The sequence below is a fragment of the Bolinopsis microptera genome, chromosome 5 (genome assembly GCF_026151205.1).
Source record: "Bolinopsis microptera isolate Bmic1 chromosome 5, MBARI_Bmic_1.0, whole genome shotgun sequence".
Taxonomy (NCBI): Eukaryota; Metazoa; Ctenophora; class Tentaculata; order Lobata; family Bolinopsidae; genus Bolinopsis; species Bolinopsis microptera.
Window position 1 is genome coordinate 17,110,393 of NC_087076.1, and position 19,776 is coordinate 17,130,168.

General features: G+C 37.3%; 2 protein-coding genes across 3 annotated transcripts in view; both read left to right on the plus strand.

Annotated features, from left to right (window-relative positions):
- LOC134816132 (deoxyribose-phosphate aldolase-like) overlaps window positions 1-13,833 on the plus strand; it is a 77,511-nt gene extending 63,678 nt beyond the window's left edge. The window contains exons 2-14 of one of the 2 annotated variants that reach the window (XM_063824897.1): window positions 3,079-3,185; window positions 3,406-3,605; window positions 4,388-4,549; window positions 4,747-4,917; window positions 5,066-5,148; window positions 5,293-5,407; window positions 5,804-5,965; window positions 6,118-6,378; window positions 6,603-6,736; window positions 11,563-11,682; window positions 11,780-11,957; window positions 12,369-12,477; window positions 12,758-13,833. In XM_063824897.1, coding sequence (XP_063680967.1) covers window positions 3,131-3,185; window positions 3,406-3,605; window positions 4,388-4,549; window positions 4,747-4,917; window positions 5,066-5,148; window positions 5,293-5,407; window positions 5,804-5,965; window positions 6,118-6,378; window positions 6,603-6,736; window positions 11,563-11,682; window positions 11,780-11,957; window positions 12,369-12,477; window positions 12,758-13,053 — 2,046 coding nt within the window. In that variant the 5' untranslated portion in view covers window positions 3,079-3,130 and the 3' untranslated portion in view covers window positions 13,054-13,833. Of the gene's footprint in view, window positions 1-1,719; window positions 2,818-3,078; window positions 3,186-3,405; window positions 3,606-4,387; window positions 4,550-4,746; window positions 4,918-5,065; window positions 5,149-5,292; window positions 5,408-5,803; window positions 5,966-6,117; window positions 6,379-6,602; window positions 6,737-11,562; window positions 11,683-11,779; window positions 11,958-12,368; window positions 12,478-12,757 lie in introns of those variants that run through there. The other variant, XM_063824899.1, reaches the window with a different exon arrangement.
- A 4,215-nt stretch (window positions 13,834-18,048) lies between these two features.
- Window positions 18,049-18,765, plus strand: LOC134816140 (homeobox protein ceh-31-like). Its single transcript, XM_063824907.1, has one exon. The coding sequence runs from the start codon at window positions 18,049-18,051 to the stop codon at window positions 18,763-18,765; it is 717 nt and encodes a 238-aa protein (XP_063680977.1).
- Window positions 18,766-19,776: the final 1,011 nt, after the last annotated feature.

The following is a 19,776-nucleotide window of genomic DNA, read 5'->3' on the forward strand; positions in this document are numbered from 1 at the left end:
AGTAAGCAACGTGAAAGCAGCTCCCCGATACAAAATATATTAAGTTTGAAAATGCATCTTTGTTCATCAGTCTTTAGGGCCTAATTTTTAAAACTATGCACACCACGTCTTAAAGAATCAACATGCTATTGCATGCTGAATCACGCTAGTTTCAGACTGCTTGACCATTATTTTCCGGTAAAGTTAATATGTCTTTCCATGTTTTAAAAGTTGGTATGTGATCATTGGAGCAGTTGGAGTTATAATGAATTTATTTCCTCTTCAACTAAAGGCCATCTTAAAATCAGTGGTCTGCCCATTGTGGTTAAATATATGCGGTTGAAGACACACTGTGAACCGTGCAAAATACATGAATGATATTATGGCGGACTTAAAATGATACATAATATTATTATCAATGATGAGCATGGCTTATAGTCCAGCAAAGTATTACATAATTCATGTCTCCGTTAAGGGGGCTGGGGGTCTCGTTTAGGGGGCCGGGGGGTCTCCGTTTAGGGGGCCGGGGGGGGGGGGTCTCCGTTAACTTAATTGATTTTTTATTCGACTCTTTGGATTGTCAAACTGCTGCTACAAATACACATGGAACTTAATTGCCACACGTTTATGTACATACCTGTAATGTGTGAAACAAACACCCGTTTCACGCATGACCAAACACTCACTAAATGCGTGCTATTTTAAGAGTTGCTAAGCTAGTCTATTAAAGAATAACATATCAAGTATAGATTGTAATGTCTGTGCAACAGTCGATCGCAGTAGAATTCGCCGATTGATTGACTACCTTAACCAGACTTCAAAGTGAATAAAAGAGTAAAGCGATTTAATTATCAACGAATTTCGATGGGGTTTGGATCTATACTACTACAAATTGAATCTATACTGCTACAAATTGGCGCGTTCCATGAAATTATACTAGATCTACAAAACGTCGTACGACGACTGAAACAATGTAAACGTTTATAAGGCTGATAAGAAGAGACAAAATGCACTGTTGGACAATGGACGGTTCGAGGAGTGCCACATCATGAAATTTCTTAAGCAGATATTAAATTTCTATTATATGGTTAAGTTATTTAGTTTAATATCTGATATCTCGGTCCGATATCAATGAAAATATGGACGTTGCTTGAAGATCATTGTCGGTCACCAGTCACCACTTGCACTTACCGTCTGAGGAAATCTTTATCGATTATAAAAATCAATTAAAATAATAACCGACGTGTGATTGGAAAACATGTTCCTCACAAAAAGAAAATTGTTAAGTTTAACCTCGCTGCATCGTACCCTTTTAAAATGAGCAGGCAAAAGACAAGCGTTCATGATTCGTTCAAGAAAGTTGCTAGTCAACAATACTGGATATACAGTTTAACAAACTGATATATTTAAAGCTCTAAGATCGTCAAAGTTACTTTTGAGTAACTTTTTCATTAGACTTACATTTAAAAATGTAAGTCTAATGAAATTTCATAATTCGTTCAATTCCACACAGGTCACAGAATAAATTTCAAGCTGCTGTTGTTCGATTTCATCTTCGATGTATCATTTAACATGATGCAGTAGATAGTTTTAGACTTAACTAGCACAGTGTTTTAGAAAGAATCTTCCAAATCAAAATTATAAGTAAGATATAAGTTTGTGTTAAATTATCGTGTAATTAACGATTAATTATCATAATCATTAATCATATATTATGTAATAATTGCAAACTCCTCACAGGTTGTCACTCAAAGCTTCACCATCACTGTGTTATGGAGATCTGCTCCCTCAAGTTTATCTTCATCATCAACAAAACTCTGACGGAGGGTAAAAACAACGACAAAGTCTGACCGGAGAGTTATGGATCGAGTTTTTCCTTAGTTAACCTGTAAAAAAAGGGGCGTCGCGGATACAAAAGTGTTGCTGCATGGGGCAGCCATCAATCACTTTGTTGCTGAGTTACATAATGTTAAAATTGGCAATACAAGAATTTATTTGTCAAGATGTTGATTGTTGATGCCCCTGCTAATGAAAAGCAAGACTTTTACTTCGTCAGATCTTACATCATACCGCTGATAAACATGGCACGATATGCTGTCATTATTGAATGTGAGGATTACACGTTATACCGTTTTATCAATTTTTTAAATGAATCGTTTTTCAATTGAATAAGTTTTCTGAGATATAATTGAGTTTACAGAAATATATAACACTAAAATATTTTACAGTTTAAGGGGTATATGATGAGCCTAGGGAGCCTTCACAGTTCACATATTATATCAGCAGCTGAGGGGGGATGGGGTTTGGAAATTTGAATTGCTGACTGGGTGGGGGGGGTCTGGGCCTTGCTGACGTCAGGAAAAATACCTGAATTTTGGCCAAAATTCAAATCAATTTAATTAGAAATAACCTCCCGGCCCGGGTCCTTCACCAAATTCTCCCAATTTTCCGTCCCAACCAAGCAGAGCTAATATAGTAATATCATGCCACCTCATGCAACACCCAGACCTTGCCGACCTTCTAATTTGAAATTCAGTCCGCGGGGAGGGGGGGGGGGGGGTCTGGCAAATGCCGACGTAATTTGGGAGGGGGGCCGCTCGATGCTGACAGTTGCTGACGGTAGGGGGAGGGGGTAAAAATGGCCAAAAACTTGCTGACGTAATAATATGTGAACGCTCTCCTATTACAATATGTGATGTTAGGCATGTGATAAGCGTTAAGCCTATTATTATACACCTATCGATAATAACTATCAAAGGTGTATTGAGTTGAATTTTACTGTTGTATTAATGCTGTATTAACACCGTGGTTATTTGAAATTAACTTTTGTTTTGTTCATTGTTCGTTGTGCTTCAAATATGATTTAATGCCGATGTGATGATGATGATCATTATATGTGTTCAAGATACATGAATCGTACAGAATACACATGTTAAACTACAGTATCTCTAACTGTTATACATTGAAGTGTGTCTACTGGTGTGAACTTGCATACAGTTTGTTAGATTACTGGTATTTTGCTAAATTATATAGATATCATCTCGTGAGGACTCTTAAAGAAGTCACTTTTAGAGCTCACAGCTAACGTTTACTATCCAGGTAGCCCATGTAAAACCCATGTCTTCTGTTATGAGACACTCAGCTGACCATCATGACATATTTTAGCACTGACATTGGCGCCCAGATTCACGACATCAATGATGACTGTAAGTTCCAACTTCCACAGTTGTTCCCAGTAAAATTGATTTGATAAATATTTGGGGGTATACTCACGTCTTACATGATTTATAGTACACACGATTTAGGGGTGAACTTATCACGTGTTAATATAATTAAATTCGTGATAACGAACACTTCAAATATCGAACAATAACTTCAGATTCCCATAACTAGCCGGGATTCTAAAACTGCTTAAAATCTCCTCAGACTACCTTTACCAAGACAAGAGTCTCCACTCGGCACTGGTGATAGAGAAACGAGAAGAACTATCCACAATGGTGGAGACCGAGACCCTGGAGAGCGAGTGGGAGCGCACATTCCACACTACCCACTACGTGCTCAAGATGAAGGAGCGCGCTCTCAAGGGTCTCCTCAGAGATTCTAGCTTTAGGAGCGTTGCTTGGCAGGTAAGAGTTGGTAACTTTTAGCTTTTGCTTGATAAAAGTACGCTGTAAACATGTACCACAGTACAAACTAAAGCACTGAATACCGTGAAACATTGTATTTAATCACCTCAAGGATTCACATCATTAATAGTAACACGGCAACAATTAATAATAAATGCAAAAGAAACGAATGTCGTTGCGATTCTTTAACTGTTCCTACAAAAAATTATTATGAACCATTGGATCAAAAACACGTACCGATCAATGATCACATGACTGGCAACGTATTAGTCTTCAGCCTTATTATATGCTTGATGGTAAACAGGAATACTGTACGTGTGAAAATCTCCGCATGCAGGAAATCAATCTAATCATGACAATGGAAAATCTAAAACGCAGGATGAAATTGCGTATAATATTAACTGTTAACGATTTCATTAACATGATTGATTAAGTTCCGCTCACTCACTATGCCACTATTTTATTTTACAAGTCTGAATTTTTGGCCATTCATTGTCGATGGGATGGCCAAACATAACAAGCCACAATGATCAGGCGCCTGATCAATTCAGACTTGATCAATCATGTTAATGAAATCGTTAACAGTTAATATTATACGCAATTTCATCCTGCGTATTAGATTTTCCATTGTCATGATTGACTTTCTCATCTTGAGATTTTATTGGCATGATCCCTCTTGAGATTTTATTGGCATGATCCCTCTACGAGATTTACTAAATTTTGTAATTAAAAAAACACCAAGTTCTGTCACGTGTTTTCCCCAAACCTCACCCATAATTCAGGTTTTCCTGGAGGTGTTACCAGGTGACTTAAGACAGTGGGTGCCAGTTACACATCAGAACAGACAACGGTACTCCGAGTTAAAGTCTCACTACGTGGTTGACCCTCACCAGACAGAGGACATGTCCCTGACTGTCAACAATCCCCTCTCTCAGGAAGAGAAGGTATTTTCACTGTGATCTGTTCTGTGATGTTGTTATGAGAAGTTGAGGTGTTTTTTGTTTGCATTACTTTTTATTCGTTTCTGGGTGCTGTTATGCTCCGGATTGCTAATAGTTCTACCAACGGTTGCTCTCACTGAATTTATATTTAAAAGCTTATCTTAAACTTTGCACCAATCTTTACCAATTAAATCCCCTAGAGTCCGTGGGCCCAGTTCTTCCAAGATAACGAGCTGAGGAAAGTCATAATGCAGGACATAAAGAGGACCTATCCAGGGGAACTGATGTTCGAACAGATAGAAATACGAGATATCATGCTCAATATCTTGTTTATTTACGCTAGAGAGCAGCCAGACATAAGCTACAAACAGGTGCCTCAACACGTGGCTTAATTTTAATATATATAAAGATATAACTGGTGATTTAAGATATCTTTACTGGTGCATATAACCACTTTCTGTACTAGAATACACGATGATAGAGACTGCTCACTGCAGAGTTTAACAATTAACTGACCAGGGTATGCACGAGCTGTTGGCGCCCATAGTTTACGTGTTTTACAACGAGTATGTGTTGGTTCAAGACGTTACTAACCCCTCCAGGTATATTATATATGGCCCAATTAATTATCCTGATTAATTAAATACTTTAAAAATTAAGTGCTAAATTTCCCTGTCATATTCCTGTAATTAACAGCTTTGTAAGTTATATATTTAAATAGACTATTTACTTAACCAAATATCCAGTCAGTTGATCAGAACGGTATTGTCGAGGGAACATTTGGAGCACGATGTGTACTGGTGCTATGTGGCTCTCATGAGACACACACAGTCCTATTACACCACTGACAGAATCGCAATGGTAATTTAACACTTACTGTAATTTAAAATACTTATTGTTTATGTGTTAGTTGAATTTATACAATCTAAGCTTCCTCACAGTGTTTGATATCTTGAAAAGAGTCAAAAATTTAAAGCACATTTTCTTATCAAGTGACAATTTCTTCATAATTCATATTATATGAGTTTAAATTATCAGCGATTCAAGTTTTGATCAAATATATACATTGTTAATGGTAGGTAACAGTAACAAACACAATCTCCCATATGATTTAAAAAGCTTAAGCACATCTCGCAATAATATCATGTATCTTAAGCATGTTAAGAATAACTTATTTCAACTACTCTCCACATCAGTAAATAAAAAGTGAATAATATAAAACGTAAATAAAAGTTCCCTGTGACATTCCCTGTTCAGCCGGAACCAGTCAACAAAGAACAGACCCAATTGTTTAAAGAAGCAGCACCTCTACCATCTTCATATATAGTTCAGAGTCTAGAGGAGCTACAAAATGGTACTCTACGGAGGTTTGATCCTGAGTTGCAGCAACATCTTCAGAAACTTGCTATTCAACCTCAGGTACGTCGTTATTACGAGAAATTTTTTAATGTGAGATACTGTGAGAGTTGCTGATACAATTTAATAAGATCTATGTCTTCAAGCATAATGCGTTCCTTCCTGAATCCTGGCCCAACGATACATATTATTTTTAACGATCACTGCCATTTCAGTTGTATGGCTTAAGATGGATGCGGTTGCTATTTGGTCGGGAGTTTCCCCTGAAAGAAATGCTAGCAATATGGGACGCCCTACTCGCCTCACCAGACTTTGCGGGGATGGTAGAGTACATCTGTATAGCAATGTTGCTGTATATCAGGGACGCCCTGCTCTGTAACGACCACACGGGGTGTTTGACCCTGTTGATGAGGTATCCTGAGACTCACGATGTACAGCTGTTCATTCAGCGTGCTCTCTTTCTCCGCAATCCTTCTGTAAGTTGTGTTGTATTGTTAGCTGTTAAGCTTTATTAAGAGAAACATTTGAATTTTGAATAAAGGATATTATATCACCCCGCTATTATTGATAGATATCGTAATTAGGACCGATCTATTGTTTCTCCATTGTTAACTGTACATTCTAGCACCAGTCATGCGTTTTTCAAATGATATAATTACCATTTAGTTTATGGTCTGTGACGGTATGTTTCTCTTATCAGAACTACGAATGCCCACCTAACCTACAATACCGTCCGAATTCCAAAACGAGACTTGGCAATGGTCCAGACAGACAGCACGTGACCCAAGTTAAAAGTGGAACTGCAGGTAGACAGGAACCAGCGCGACAACACAGGTAATGTTAATCGTAACCTGGTTTACAATAGGACATGTTCAAACCTGGTTGGTGGTTTTGTTTCACTGCCAAAATGGGCGGTTTTCTCATTTTTACAATAACTCCATTAATAATTACTCGATGGTCTTGAAACTTTCAGAGATGATTATAATTGTGATAAAAAATAGTCTCAGGTCATCGGCTATGAATAATATTGTAAAATGGCCCAGTTATGTTGAAAAATGTAACATTTGGTTACACTTTTCAATGGCTCAGCCAATTATTAAATTTTAAAGCTTTTTGCTTCACAAAAATGTACTTTAGGTATTTGCTTAGCTGTGGAATGAAAAAAGGCCCACTTTTGATTTCATAAAAAGGCCCAAAATGGACATTTTGTAACATCTTGTTTTCATGAATCTATCTTTACAGTTTGTTACAACCACAGCTAGTGTATGATATGTATTTAACTCTCAAACCAGGTTATTAGTGCAGCAATTCTTGTATAAAGGCATTACCACAATCTTGGTATATGGTTCATAATCAATAAAAGGCCCATTTCTTTGAATAACGTAACATGGTTACAAATGAGTATGTTATACAGAGTTGTTTGATCTAGTATTGGTTTTAAGTTGGTTGATGCATTAAAATAAAGACATGAAACAACTTAACAAATTAAAAAAATGATAATTGGGACCAATTTATTGAATTTTGTAACAATTTAAATGTAATGTAATTTAAATTGACAATCCGCGACAGAACGCGGTAAATTGAATCAAATGAATATAGCTAATTAGATTAAAGGTTGGATATTTAAAAAATTTTAATTTATATATCAAATTGTATAGAAAATAGAAATTGGGCGCTATTATATATTGAAATTTGTAACAATAAAATGCCAGGTCACGAGTTTATCCACTGAAATGGCAGAGTTCCATGTCCATCTGTGGACTTACAAAATTCAATGTTTTGGGCCCAAGTACAAAATATGGTCAATAATATGGTTGATGGAACCCTTATGACCTAGGCAAACTGGTCTGAACTTCAAAAACTATAATATAGCTTGCCTAACACCCCTCACACTAGGATACATACTATACTATTACTATACTCTATACAGTATACATTTACTTTCTAATGTTACGTTATTCAGGTTCCGCAGCCATTTTATCAAATTATACGAATAAGGATTGCTTCACAATTCTGTATGAGAATCTAAAAACCATGTTACCAGTACAAGAATATATTGAACATTCCAGATATGAGCTTTGTAGTCAAAACATAAATTTGTTACAAAATTCAATGTTTTGGGCCCAAGTACAAAATTTGGTCAAGAATATGGTTGATGGAATCCTTTGTGACCTGGAAAAACTGGTCTGAACTTCAAAAACTATAATATAGCTTACCTAACACCCCTCACACTAGGATACATGCTCTATACACTTACTTTCTAATGTTACATAATTCAAGTTCCACAGCCATTTTATCAAATTATATGAATAAGGATTGCTTCAGAATTTTGTATGAGAATCTAAAAACCATGTTACCAATACAAAAATATATTGAATATTCCAGATATGACCTTGGCAGTGAAAACATAAATATGTTACAGAATTCAATGTTTTGGGCCCAAGTACAAAATTTGGTCAAGAATATGGTTGATGGAACCCTTTGTGACCTAGAAAAACTGGTCTGAACTTGAAAAACTATCAAGAAGCTTCTCTAAAAACCCATTGAAAAAGTGTAACATAGAAATGTGTTACAAAATTCAATATCCAGGGCCCCCAACTAAACTGATATATCTCAGGACCTGAATATGTTACAAAAATTCTGATTCAAGGGTGCCCTCAGTCAAAGGGTCTAGTTTTTGTCTGTAGTTTCAGTTTTTCTTAAAATGTTACAGATTTCAATCTGGGGGCCCAGAAGTAATGAGTGGGAAAAATGAAACAAAACCACCAACCAGGTTTGAACACGTCCAATAGCTTCTCGTAATGAGGCCGAGGGGGATTTGTTAATCGCAGGATCATAGGATATTAGGATTTTAGGATTTATAAAAACAATTCAAATTGTCATGCTGGCGTTTACTGCAATTAGTGCAGTCATTTTATTGTACTTAATTGAGTGTTAACCTGACCGAGTTCTGTTACAATAAAGGTTGACTCGTATTGTTTGTCAAACAATTCAAGTAAAGAAAGATAATCGTCAACTTTCTTGTTCACTGTCAAGACAGGTCTGATGTTGGTTCTGTATCTTGACCCCGACTATAATCTTTATACAGTCATCTTGTAAGCTCAAATTCAAATTTTATTTTCATGTTTATGTTCGACAAGGCGACCAGAATCAAAATCTATAAACTTTCATTTATTTTCTATTGCTAATTGCTGCTATGTTGTTTTAAAATTCAATCAATCGACTTTTAAATTGAATGTTTTCCGTTATATCTGTACTCCCATATCACGCGTCATTGGGTCTGTCTGCAATATCATCCTTACACTGTGCCCGGCCAATGGCACCACTCAATCATTTATTAAAGTTGTGGTACAATACATTTCATTTTCTGTAATTTTAGAGGATCAATTAAGTTATTAGATCGGATAATTGATAACATCTGTAAAAAGTGTTATCTCGGCAATTATACCACATGTCATCTCTATCCCATCATTCTTCAATATACTGAATCTGTGGTGCTTTTCTTATTCACATCAGAGGGCAGTCTTTTTTCGATGTTTCACCTATATATTTCATTCCCCGCTATACCGAGCTTTCATTTTCATCAATCTTAAATTATAATTAATATGCAATAAATTTAATTTTACAAGAAAAGTAAGCTAACTAATGTTATCAGTAATCAGTATTCCAATTCTTCACCCTACCTAGTGGGTCGCATCATATCGTGAACATTACCTTATCTTGCTGTGCCACTTTATCAAATTACATGCTTGATTAGGTGGATCATGTACTCAAGTGTAACTTATCAATTAGCTGGTACATCGATATCATATCAAGTGACCTGATTATAATCTTAATTGGAGTGTATGTATGAAGCATACCTATTATTTCTTATGTCACTTAATTGGTGGGATTTTGTTTCCGTGCTTGATATAAATAATGTGCATACTCAATACTCATTGCTCAACGTTTTGCAAGTTTGAGGTGTAGTTATATACAATATTTGTTGTCTGGTTGTGTCTTTAGATAACGGCTTTTTTGGGAGTTTCATACTTTTGTCTAAAAAGATAACGATTTTATTTCGGGGATTAGCTACTTTTTCTCGTATTATGGCATTGGTAGTACATTTTCGGCGTGATGCAGTATTTTGACCTGAACTCTAAAACGGAGAAGATAAAGGGCCATATAAAATCATTTAATTTCGCTTCGATTCATTTGATTTACTTATCTTCATTTTCTATTCAGGGCCATATGGCCCAAACTTAATTTGGGCCCACCATGTATTATCAGTTTATTGGGTTATTGTTTTGGTCATGCTGCTATTTTTATGCTCAGTCTGCAGATGTTGGCCCCATCTTCCCGGAAATTCTTAATTTTCTGCTGAGTTAATTGATACCGTTATATCGTTTTTTGTTCACTGTTGCTGGGGACTATGGATACTACAGGCAGACTTCTCTAGTGCTTTACAAATAATTCTCTAACCTTCACTTGATCTCAGCAGCAAGAAAAATACCATGCCTCCCTTACTCCCTCTGGAAAGTGAGCCCGTTCTGTCTGATTATTATTCCTTTGCCAAACCGTCTCCACCGCCCACCAAAAGATACCGTGGCCTTCGACGTAGATCTCTAACATCCCCCGCTGAGCTACCATCTGGGACAATCGATAGAGAGAAATCAGTAACTGAGCCGGCTGTTGCAAAAGATATTAACGTGAGGAATTTGCGGCGGAGAAGCTCTTCAGGGACCATCCACGAGACATCTGATCTAAAAAAATTAAGAAGAAGAAGAACGGTTTCCGAGTTAGTCTCTGAAACCAAGATAACCGCTGCTCATAGAGTGGCAAAGTTCCTGACTTGTTCTTCAAACAAAGACAGTGCTTCCGGGAGCTCCAAGCCATCTTTACCTGTTCCACAGAAAACGGATTTTAGGAACGCATCCTACGAACTCCCCGAAATTTTACCCTCCAAGAAAGTTATTGCAATATTGGAGTCAGTACCGGAACAGGTAATGTGTTTTAGCCGGAGAACATCCCTTCAGGACAGCCAGCAATTTCTTTCTCTAGACATACGAGCTCCTTCTGCAGCTTCAAGCGAATCAGAAGACTTCACACCTCCAGAACTACAAGGCCGGGGTAGACGCATGTCTCTTCCTCAGATACAAGGCCGGGGTAGACGTATGTCTGTTCCAGCAAACACTAACTCTATAGAACAATTTACATCGTATGAGCTTTCGCCTCCTGAAGAGTTCCTGAAGGTAAGAGAGACGGTGATGCAGCGGAGACATTCCCTTCCTCACAACATTGTTGTTGACCTACCAAAGAGAAGGTTTAGTGTAGATTTGCCTCGAGTTCGCTGGGGAAGTCAGAAAAAAGACAAGATAAATCGTGGTCAACCGATGTTCAAGGAAAATGTTGAGAGGTTTTTATAAAAAGCTGGGTAGTTCAGTTGTATACCATACCAGTGGCCGAACTTAATTGATTCTTTTGGGAGGGGATTTCAATGGAATTAAATATGATATATAATTTAATTAATTGTATATTTTCGTTTTGGTTCTGATGAATTATGTATTAAGTTTAGCCTTCCAATGATAATAATCTTTTATTTATCTTCCATCAATCGAACGATCATGTGGGATAACAATAAAAAATACCCAACGATGTACTGAAGATTTCTTATGTTTCAGGAGCGAGTCAGTTACTTTTACTTCGCCGAAAAGCCCCGTGGCCGTAATATCAGATACAATAAAACGCAAAATGTCCACGCCGAAAGTCCATACCTCCGTTTCCGTTTCTTCACTTAATCGGTTTGTTAACTTTGACTACTGGAACTTTGCGTTATGAGTCTGTTATTTGCAGCTGCTATGAATATGTTTTATTTGTTTATTGATTTTGAAATTTCAGGCCAGTAGAAGTATCATCAGAAGTGCCTGAGCTGACAGAATGTAAGAGGGTTCAGGCATATTGTTCCGATAGATTAGACTCCCTCTTGGATGATCTACAGGGTACCATTTGCGATATGTGCGAAGAAGAAACAGATCACGAAGATAAGCTCATGGTGTCACTTGCGGGACTCAAACAGGTTTGACTCAAAAACCTTTCGCTACATTACCCACATGCATCCACGTTAGCAAAGAATGTGTCATAAATTGGCACTGTCACACTATAAATAATGACTGCTGGACTGCGCAAAGTCATTCGACTAATAAATGTGCAGTACGGGAAACGTAAGTTCACCTCGCGCGTTTTGTAGAAATAACAAAGGTCATTCACTTTAAGATAGACCCGGAAGATGAGCTTAAAAGTTTAACCTCAATACATTTATTTCGACTTTGGTTGTTGACTGATAACATACACGTATTTTTTCCATCATGCCATGGGAAGGCAAAAACCACGTTCTGTTCTCATGCCCGAGACCTATGTGATCAAGTTTGTAAGCCACCAACCGCCTCTTGGGTAGAAGTGACTAATTTATAAAAAGAAACCTTTACAGGTTCGAGATATTTTAAAAGGGAATGTCAGTTTGGGGTGTATTTTAGGCTCGCCAGCCGCCGACAGTCCGTCGATACAATCTTCTGAAAATGGCGACACTGACTTATCCGGTTTGTACCTGTTCACTTTACTTATCGCTATTGTATAATATGCTAATATAAATATAAAAATAAATTCTAACATTTAGTACACGCTTCGACATTAAAATATTAAATTGATAAATGTTATATTGATAAATATTAAATTGATAAATATTAAATTGATAAATATTAAATTGATAAACAAGCATTGAATTTTACTGGCGATAGTAAGAATAAGGTGCTAATATAAATAACAACTCTCCTCCAAATGAGTAACATGACCATCTCCATTACAATACTACTACCTCAGATATCCAAATAGCAACAGAGGAAGCTAGGGAGAGAGTGGATTCCAGTTCCCAAGAAACAGCGTCAGTAACCAGCTCAGTCGCAGCACCTCCTCTCCCTCCGGCTGACCTCGAAACTCTGGATCTTTTCAACGATTTCTCCCTCACATCGAACACTTTGAAGAAGACACACATTCATCCGAAGAAGACTGCTTCGGAACCAAGCTCGAAAAGTCAAAGTTTCTTCGATCCTTTGTCATCAGCTCTCACGAATGATGATAATTCGGAAGAACTGCCAGACTTTTTAAGGAAACCGTGATTTTTGTGGGAGATTTTTTAGGGGGTTATTTGAGGCAACTAATATTACAGCATTTTCACTGGTGAAAATATATGGTTATGCAAGGGTTATGTTACAGCATAGCAAGTTCATACTTGATTTTGTTGTTTGCTTTGAAAGGTGTAAGTTACTAAAAAATATCAAAGAATCGCATCGGTGATGAAATTTAAGCTGATTTTCGTGTACTTTCCTTTTTATCTACTTTAACTAAAGGATATCTGACGTTATGTTTGCTTGACGTAAGTTCTCTGACTATATTTTCTGTTTTTATGTTGTGATTTGTTTCGTATATTGAAAGGTTTATAATATGATAGTGAAAGTGGTTTATGATGATTGAAAGATTTCAATGAAAGATTTTTACCATTAAATTGCTAAAACATTTAATGTCAGAATCGACTTATAAATACAATGACGTTTTCTTCGTTCAGTCCAGGTCGATTTAAAAAAGTTAAACTCAAATATCTTGACCTCCAAAGAATAGGTTGTAATGAAAATTTTTTTGCGACTCTTCATAAAATGCACTGAATATCTGCAGAAGTGAGTTTTTACTTCATTATTTGTGATAATAAATCCTCAATACTTCTTTATCTTATACAAGATCCTTTGAATAAAAACAAGCGAAAGTCGAAAGATCTAATTAATCTAATTGGACAATTCCCGTTATAGTTAGTATGGGTTTCGGAATATACAGTCTTATTGAAGCTGGAGTACTCCTGATCAACGCACTCGCTATCCTTAACGAAGAAAGATTTCTTAGTAAAAGTAAGTTGCTACTCTCATCCTAGTCCTCCCTAATAAACATGTGTTTAGATAATAATGAATCATGCTATTGCGCCTAATGTGAAATGCAGACAATGTTTAACCATTTGTTTTCTTCCTTCAGTTGGGTGGTCGTCCAATGCTAGTACAGACCAGTTTTCATACGGTGAGGCACCCGGGGTTAAAACGCGGCTGATAGAGTTGATTTCCAGTGTCAGAACACTGATGAGAAGTAAGTTGACCAGTCGCCACCCCAGTTTTAGATAATTCGAATAATCATAAGTAGTCTCGAATATTGATGTGCTTTCTGAAACCTAACTCTCACCACAACCTATTTTCAGTTCCCCTCATCTTCGTCAATTCCCTGGTGATAATATTGGAACTTCTCTTCGGATAACTAGTTTTAAAAACCCCAGAAATGACTTTGTCATTAACATATTGTATCAAAATTGCGTTGTATTTTTATTAAATCAAAAATTACAATTCACATAATGGGTAGTATAGTCTTGACTTGTAAGCTTTTAATTTTGGTCGCCAAATGTAGACCTTCAGTTACATTTAATGATATCATGTAAATATAAGTTTTTGATGTTATACAATTTTGTTTCTTCTTGTAATCCGTCATTTGGCAACCTGAGCTAAAGTAACATATTATCAAGTTGTATTATTTTGGTTTTCATTACATTGCCAGCTACTCAACTGCGGGTTTTGTTCTGTGAAGATTTTTATAGCTTAATTAAACTCGACATATTGACACAAATTTGTGATTCAGTCGAAGAGCTTCCAATTTACATCGGCTAAAAAAGTGCACGATTTCATAGCGATCGTGGATGTTTAGAAGTAATTTTGTACAATAATACTCCGAGAATCTATTTAACTAATTTGTTTATGTTTAGCATATTAAAGCACATAAATAATATATTTCTTAGTTTAGCACAGAGATAAATATGAATTTTAGAAGGAATTTAATGTAACTGACTTGACTTACGTTGATAAATCTTGGATGTATTATTGTTCTGTTTTGAAATAAAATTTTGCATGATATACTGGCTAAACATTTTTAATTTCAATGTGTTTCAAACTAATTACATCAAAAGATTTCTATAGTACACGTGTATATCAATACATACTATCTAAACTGAATATGTAACCTGAATTTACGCTAGAAAAATGGCGAGTAACGACATCAGAGATATCCTGAGCCTGAGTAGGCAGGGCTCGATGGAGAGGAGTAATAAAAAGAAGAGAACGGAACCAGCTAAGCGGCCAACTGGTTTGCATTTTTGTCCTGAATATTCCTCTTTTGTATCTAAACTTGGCAATTTCATCAAATAGATCGGTTACATCGTGCTGGCCATTTCTTATGTCAGATTCCATGTCTTAGATTGATTCAGCGGATAAATTTACTCTTTAAGGTGAATACAGTTTGGTTTTAATAACTTCAATCTGCATTTCAGGGATGCACAGAGAAGTGTTTGCTTTGCTTGGCACCACAAACGATCTGGACCCTCCCCCTCTTCAAAAATCAAACGATAAAGGACTGCGACATATGAAACAACTGTTCGGAAATAGGAAGGTTAGTAAAATCTACCGTGAATTTTGATGGTTTCGAAATACTGTACATACACTATATCGTATACATACTAATTTCTAATTAATTTGTATCTAATTTATAAATTTTTAGGGCCCAATAAAATTGCTATGACCAGTTTACTGGCCAGTTTTCTGGCCAGTTTAATGGTCATCTGGTGTTTCGGTGTCCCTAATTTTGTTTACAATCAGTCACTTGTACAGGTTTTCGGCGAATTTTCTTTGTAATAATTAATAAAATTATGAAAGTTACCATTTTGAACATCCGGTAATAGGAAATTTCAAGATTTGTAAAGGAGTCCGAGTAACGCTGTGATGAGTAATGATTAAAGTAATGATTAAAGATGCAACTGGGTTAAACTGTTAAATTATTTCCGGATACGAGATTGGGGACAAGCACATTACAAGTACACATTACAAGTACATTAATTGTACTTTTATATATACTGAGCTTGCGTTAAGCTTAATACTGCGACAAACGGAAAGCGCAAAAGTACACGTCAAATGTGGCTCGCAGTGAAGTGTACTGCTGACTTACTATTTCAATTGAAAATGGGTCCGATAATGTGTGCTGTTAACCTGTAGTAAAGTTGCGTGGTGCTCATCACATGAAAAGGAGTGCAGACTGTAAATTGACAAAATCATTCCACTTTGTTGAGTTTGTGTGCGCACAACTCTACCGTTTGTGTGGTTATCTTATTCGTTGAATTGCAGTAATGGTAGAAGATGGTCCATCTGTTACAGTTAAAAATCGAAAGATAGTCCTTGCGATATTTGCTCTTTCAGCGATATTCGATATTCGTCCCCTTCTTTTCTCAACAAACTAAATTAACATCTCTAATCTTCAAACTGTTAAGTGTTAATGTTTACTGAGAAGTGAGCGTATTTTCATTGTACAATGTACTCCCTCATCGCGATAGTTCTTTAACATTGTTAGTTATATGTTCATAAATACAATTTAATAACTGAGGGTCACAGTGACCCTCAGTATTCTAAATATTGTTGATTACGGCTGTGAATGTTACTATAATTTCAGTGCCGCTCTTAAGAATGAATCATGACATTATGTCAGTTCAAAAGACGGTCATCTTTTTCCTACTCCTTCTTTACGCCATTACCCTCGTCTACTTTTTAAAGGAGGGGAATTTTGGTGACAAATCATCTGTGGTACTTATTGTAGACACTGGAGCTCAAGTGCGAGGATCAGGGGTTTCAGTGGAAAGTAGAGTTGAGAAGAAGCGGGACTCAATCTCTCAACAAAATATTACTGACCTGGATTTTCATGACTCAAACAGTCTAAATCTAAAACCTCCTCGCCAGGATTGGGCCGCTTCTCAAATGAAGAAGACAATGGCTTTGTTAGATATGGAATACCCTATGACTGAAAAATGGAGAGAATGTGGACCTAGAACGTACTACTTTCCTAACATTAACGCTATTTTCACTGGTATCCCAAAAACTGGCTGCACCAACTGGATCGTCGCCCTACTCCGGGCCGAAGGAAAGTTGACGAAAAAACCAAATCCATCCACTGTAAACTGGGTTCACGGGAAGGTTTCGTACGAGTACCGGATGAACAGAGTCCCCGATCAGTACACCAGTTCAGACTTTCAAAAAGCATTCAGTTTCGCAGTGGTCCGCAACCCCTGGACTCGTTTAGTCTCAGGGTTCCGGGACAAATTGTCCGATGAGAATACCCAGGGACCCTCTCTCAGGTTTATTGGTATGTCGGTTGTTCGGCAAATCAGGGGTATAAAAAACCGTACGTTGTTGAGAGAACTTTATCCAACCTTTGAAGAGTTTGCTAGGTGGTTAGTCAAGTGGTATGGTGTACGTAAGGTAAATGCTCATTTCATCCCTCAAACTGATCACCTATGTTTGAGACATGCAGTGTATGATTTTATTGTTCCTTTAGAACATTCTAGTAGCCTTGGTGAAGAGGTTTTGACGAAAATTAACGCATCTGATACCTCTCTGCTGGGCTCTTATGATGAATCTCAAGATCCGCGTCACCAGAAATCAACTTTGTTCGCGAAGAATTGGCTCTCTGAGTTAGATCAAGACCTCATCGAGCAATTGTACACTATTTTTATAGCAGACTTTGCCTTGCTAAACTATAGTAATTTCACGCACCCTGATTTTCCTCTCCCCTTACATACTATTTAGGTTATACGTTGATGAAATTCGCTTAATTTGTTGTGTTATTTTGTTTTGTGACCCGGCCCCCCAGACTACAAATTACGATCCCCCACAAGTAGTCCAATTAGCATGATCTTGTTATCAGTCGTTGTAAGGCACCCAGTGAGCTGATTGAGTTCCCACACCTAGAAGCCCATCTCAGAGGATATCTCATGAGCCTGATTGGGCTGCTAACAAGGTTGTGTCTGGGTCACGTGACCGGCCACCCAACCCACCTTGTTTGCGTGAACCAGCATGAGATATCGACTGGGAGCTGCCTAATCAAGTCACCTGACACTGCAATTATTAGCTTGACGAGCGTCATTAGACCCGTCTTGTAAGGTGCACACACCCTCCTAGTTAACATATTGTATAAATACTCTGATCACTAGCTCAGTGTATCCAGTTCCATCTCATCTTGTAATATCAAATAATCTCACCACTTCTACCATGATCAATTTCGAACCTTGCAATCCTCCTCTCGTGGACCCACTGTTCCTGAGCTGTATTACTCTAGGATCTGATACAACCCCCAAACCCCGGATATACCTTCAACAGGACCTCAAGATATCACTACCTCTGGAAACTTATACCAAAACATTTCCTCTCCGGCCTATAGCTATCAGACCTGATGTGAAGTCTACCTCTCCACCAAGAAACCTGTCAGACCAGGCTGCTCCCAACGTCACCATCTCCCCTCCTCAACAACCTGGCCACTTGTTAGACACCAACAGATGTGTTTCTCCTAGAACCTCACCAAATATCAGAAACAATAGAATTCCGCCTATCTCCTCTCCTTGTGATACTCTCACTCCCATTTACGATACTTCTCCTGGCAATTTTATCCCCTCAAACCTACCCGATAAGATTTCTCCTAATCTGAAGATATCTCCTAATCTAAAGAAATCCGTCAGAGCCAGTCCTTATCCTTCAAAGACATCGTCCAACACCACGCCCAATGCCACTAAATCGGAAAGACGACGGAACGAACGGCAGGGCATCTCAGAGACTCAATTCGCTATACTTAAGGATTGGTTTGGGAGATACACTTACCTGACGATAGAGAACAGAAAAATAGTCAGCCAGGAAACTGGACTTCCTGAGAAGACTGTAATGTACTGGTTCCAGAATCAGAGACGGAAAGTGAAGCGACAGAATACTTGCTAACATCATGATATAATTTGTTGATTATTTTGTTAGGGAATTTTATATATTTGTGAATAAACTCGTTAAATGGAATTTTACGTTCTTCTTTCGGGTTAAGAAAGAGAGTTTGAAATCATAACATTTTCAATTTGAAATACAAAATCGGTTAACCACTTCATCTGCAGCCAAAGTACATATATATATTATATCAGCCATTCAAATGTTATACAGAATCAAATTTGAGTGGTCTGAGCAGGACCTTGAAGAATTCCATACCAATCTAACAATTATCAGTTTGAAAACATCAAACTAACTCAAGGTCTAACTTTGTTTGTTACTGCAGTCTCAAAATTTTCGCTCGATCAAATCTTCTAAATGGTCCCCAGAACATATCCTGAAAGTTTTAGGGTGATTGCTCAAATGTAGGAGAAGATAGATTTTGAGACTCGATTTTCAGAATTTGCGATTGAAAATCGCTCGCGCAATACAATTACACATAAGCGCTGACCTTAGACCGGCGATAATTTCGGCTAGGAACAATATTTTTCCATGGGACCAAAAGCAGCTGGTAGATATCACTCCCTTCTACCAGAAACAACTATAAAGTCAATTTCGAGAGAATTTTTATGAAGACCCCCCCCCCCCGGCCCCCTTAGGCCTTAAGATCACATAACTGCGCATCAAATTGAAAATTACACAATAACATTTAATGTTCTTAAACATATGTATAAAAATTCCACTGGCCAGATAAAGCTATCTGGATTTGTCAGCGAAAAATTTGATATCAATAAAGGAACTGAACAGGGTCATCCACTTTCCCCTGATCTTTTTAAAATATACATTAGAGATCTTTCCCCTCGACTAGAATTTGATAACTGTCCAAAACTAATGAACCAACTTATCAGTCACTTACTATGGGCAGATGATCAGATACTCTTGGCACTGGACCCCAAAACCCTCCAAAAGCAACTCGATGCTTTGAACAATTTCTGCTTGGAATGGGGCGTCGAAATTAATGCAGATAAAACTAAA

What these genes read in the sequence shown, in the direction of transcription:
- LOC134816140 (XM_063824907.1), top strand. Translation starts at nt 18,049, where the DNA reads ATGATCAATTTCGAACCTTGCAATCCTCCTCTCGTGGACCCACTGTTC.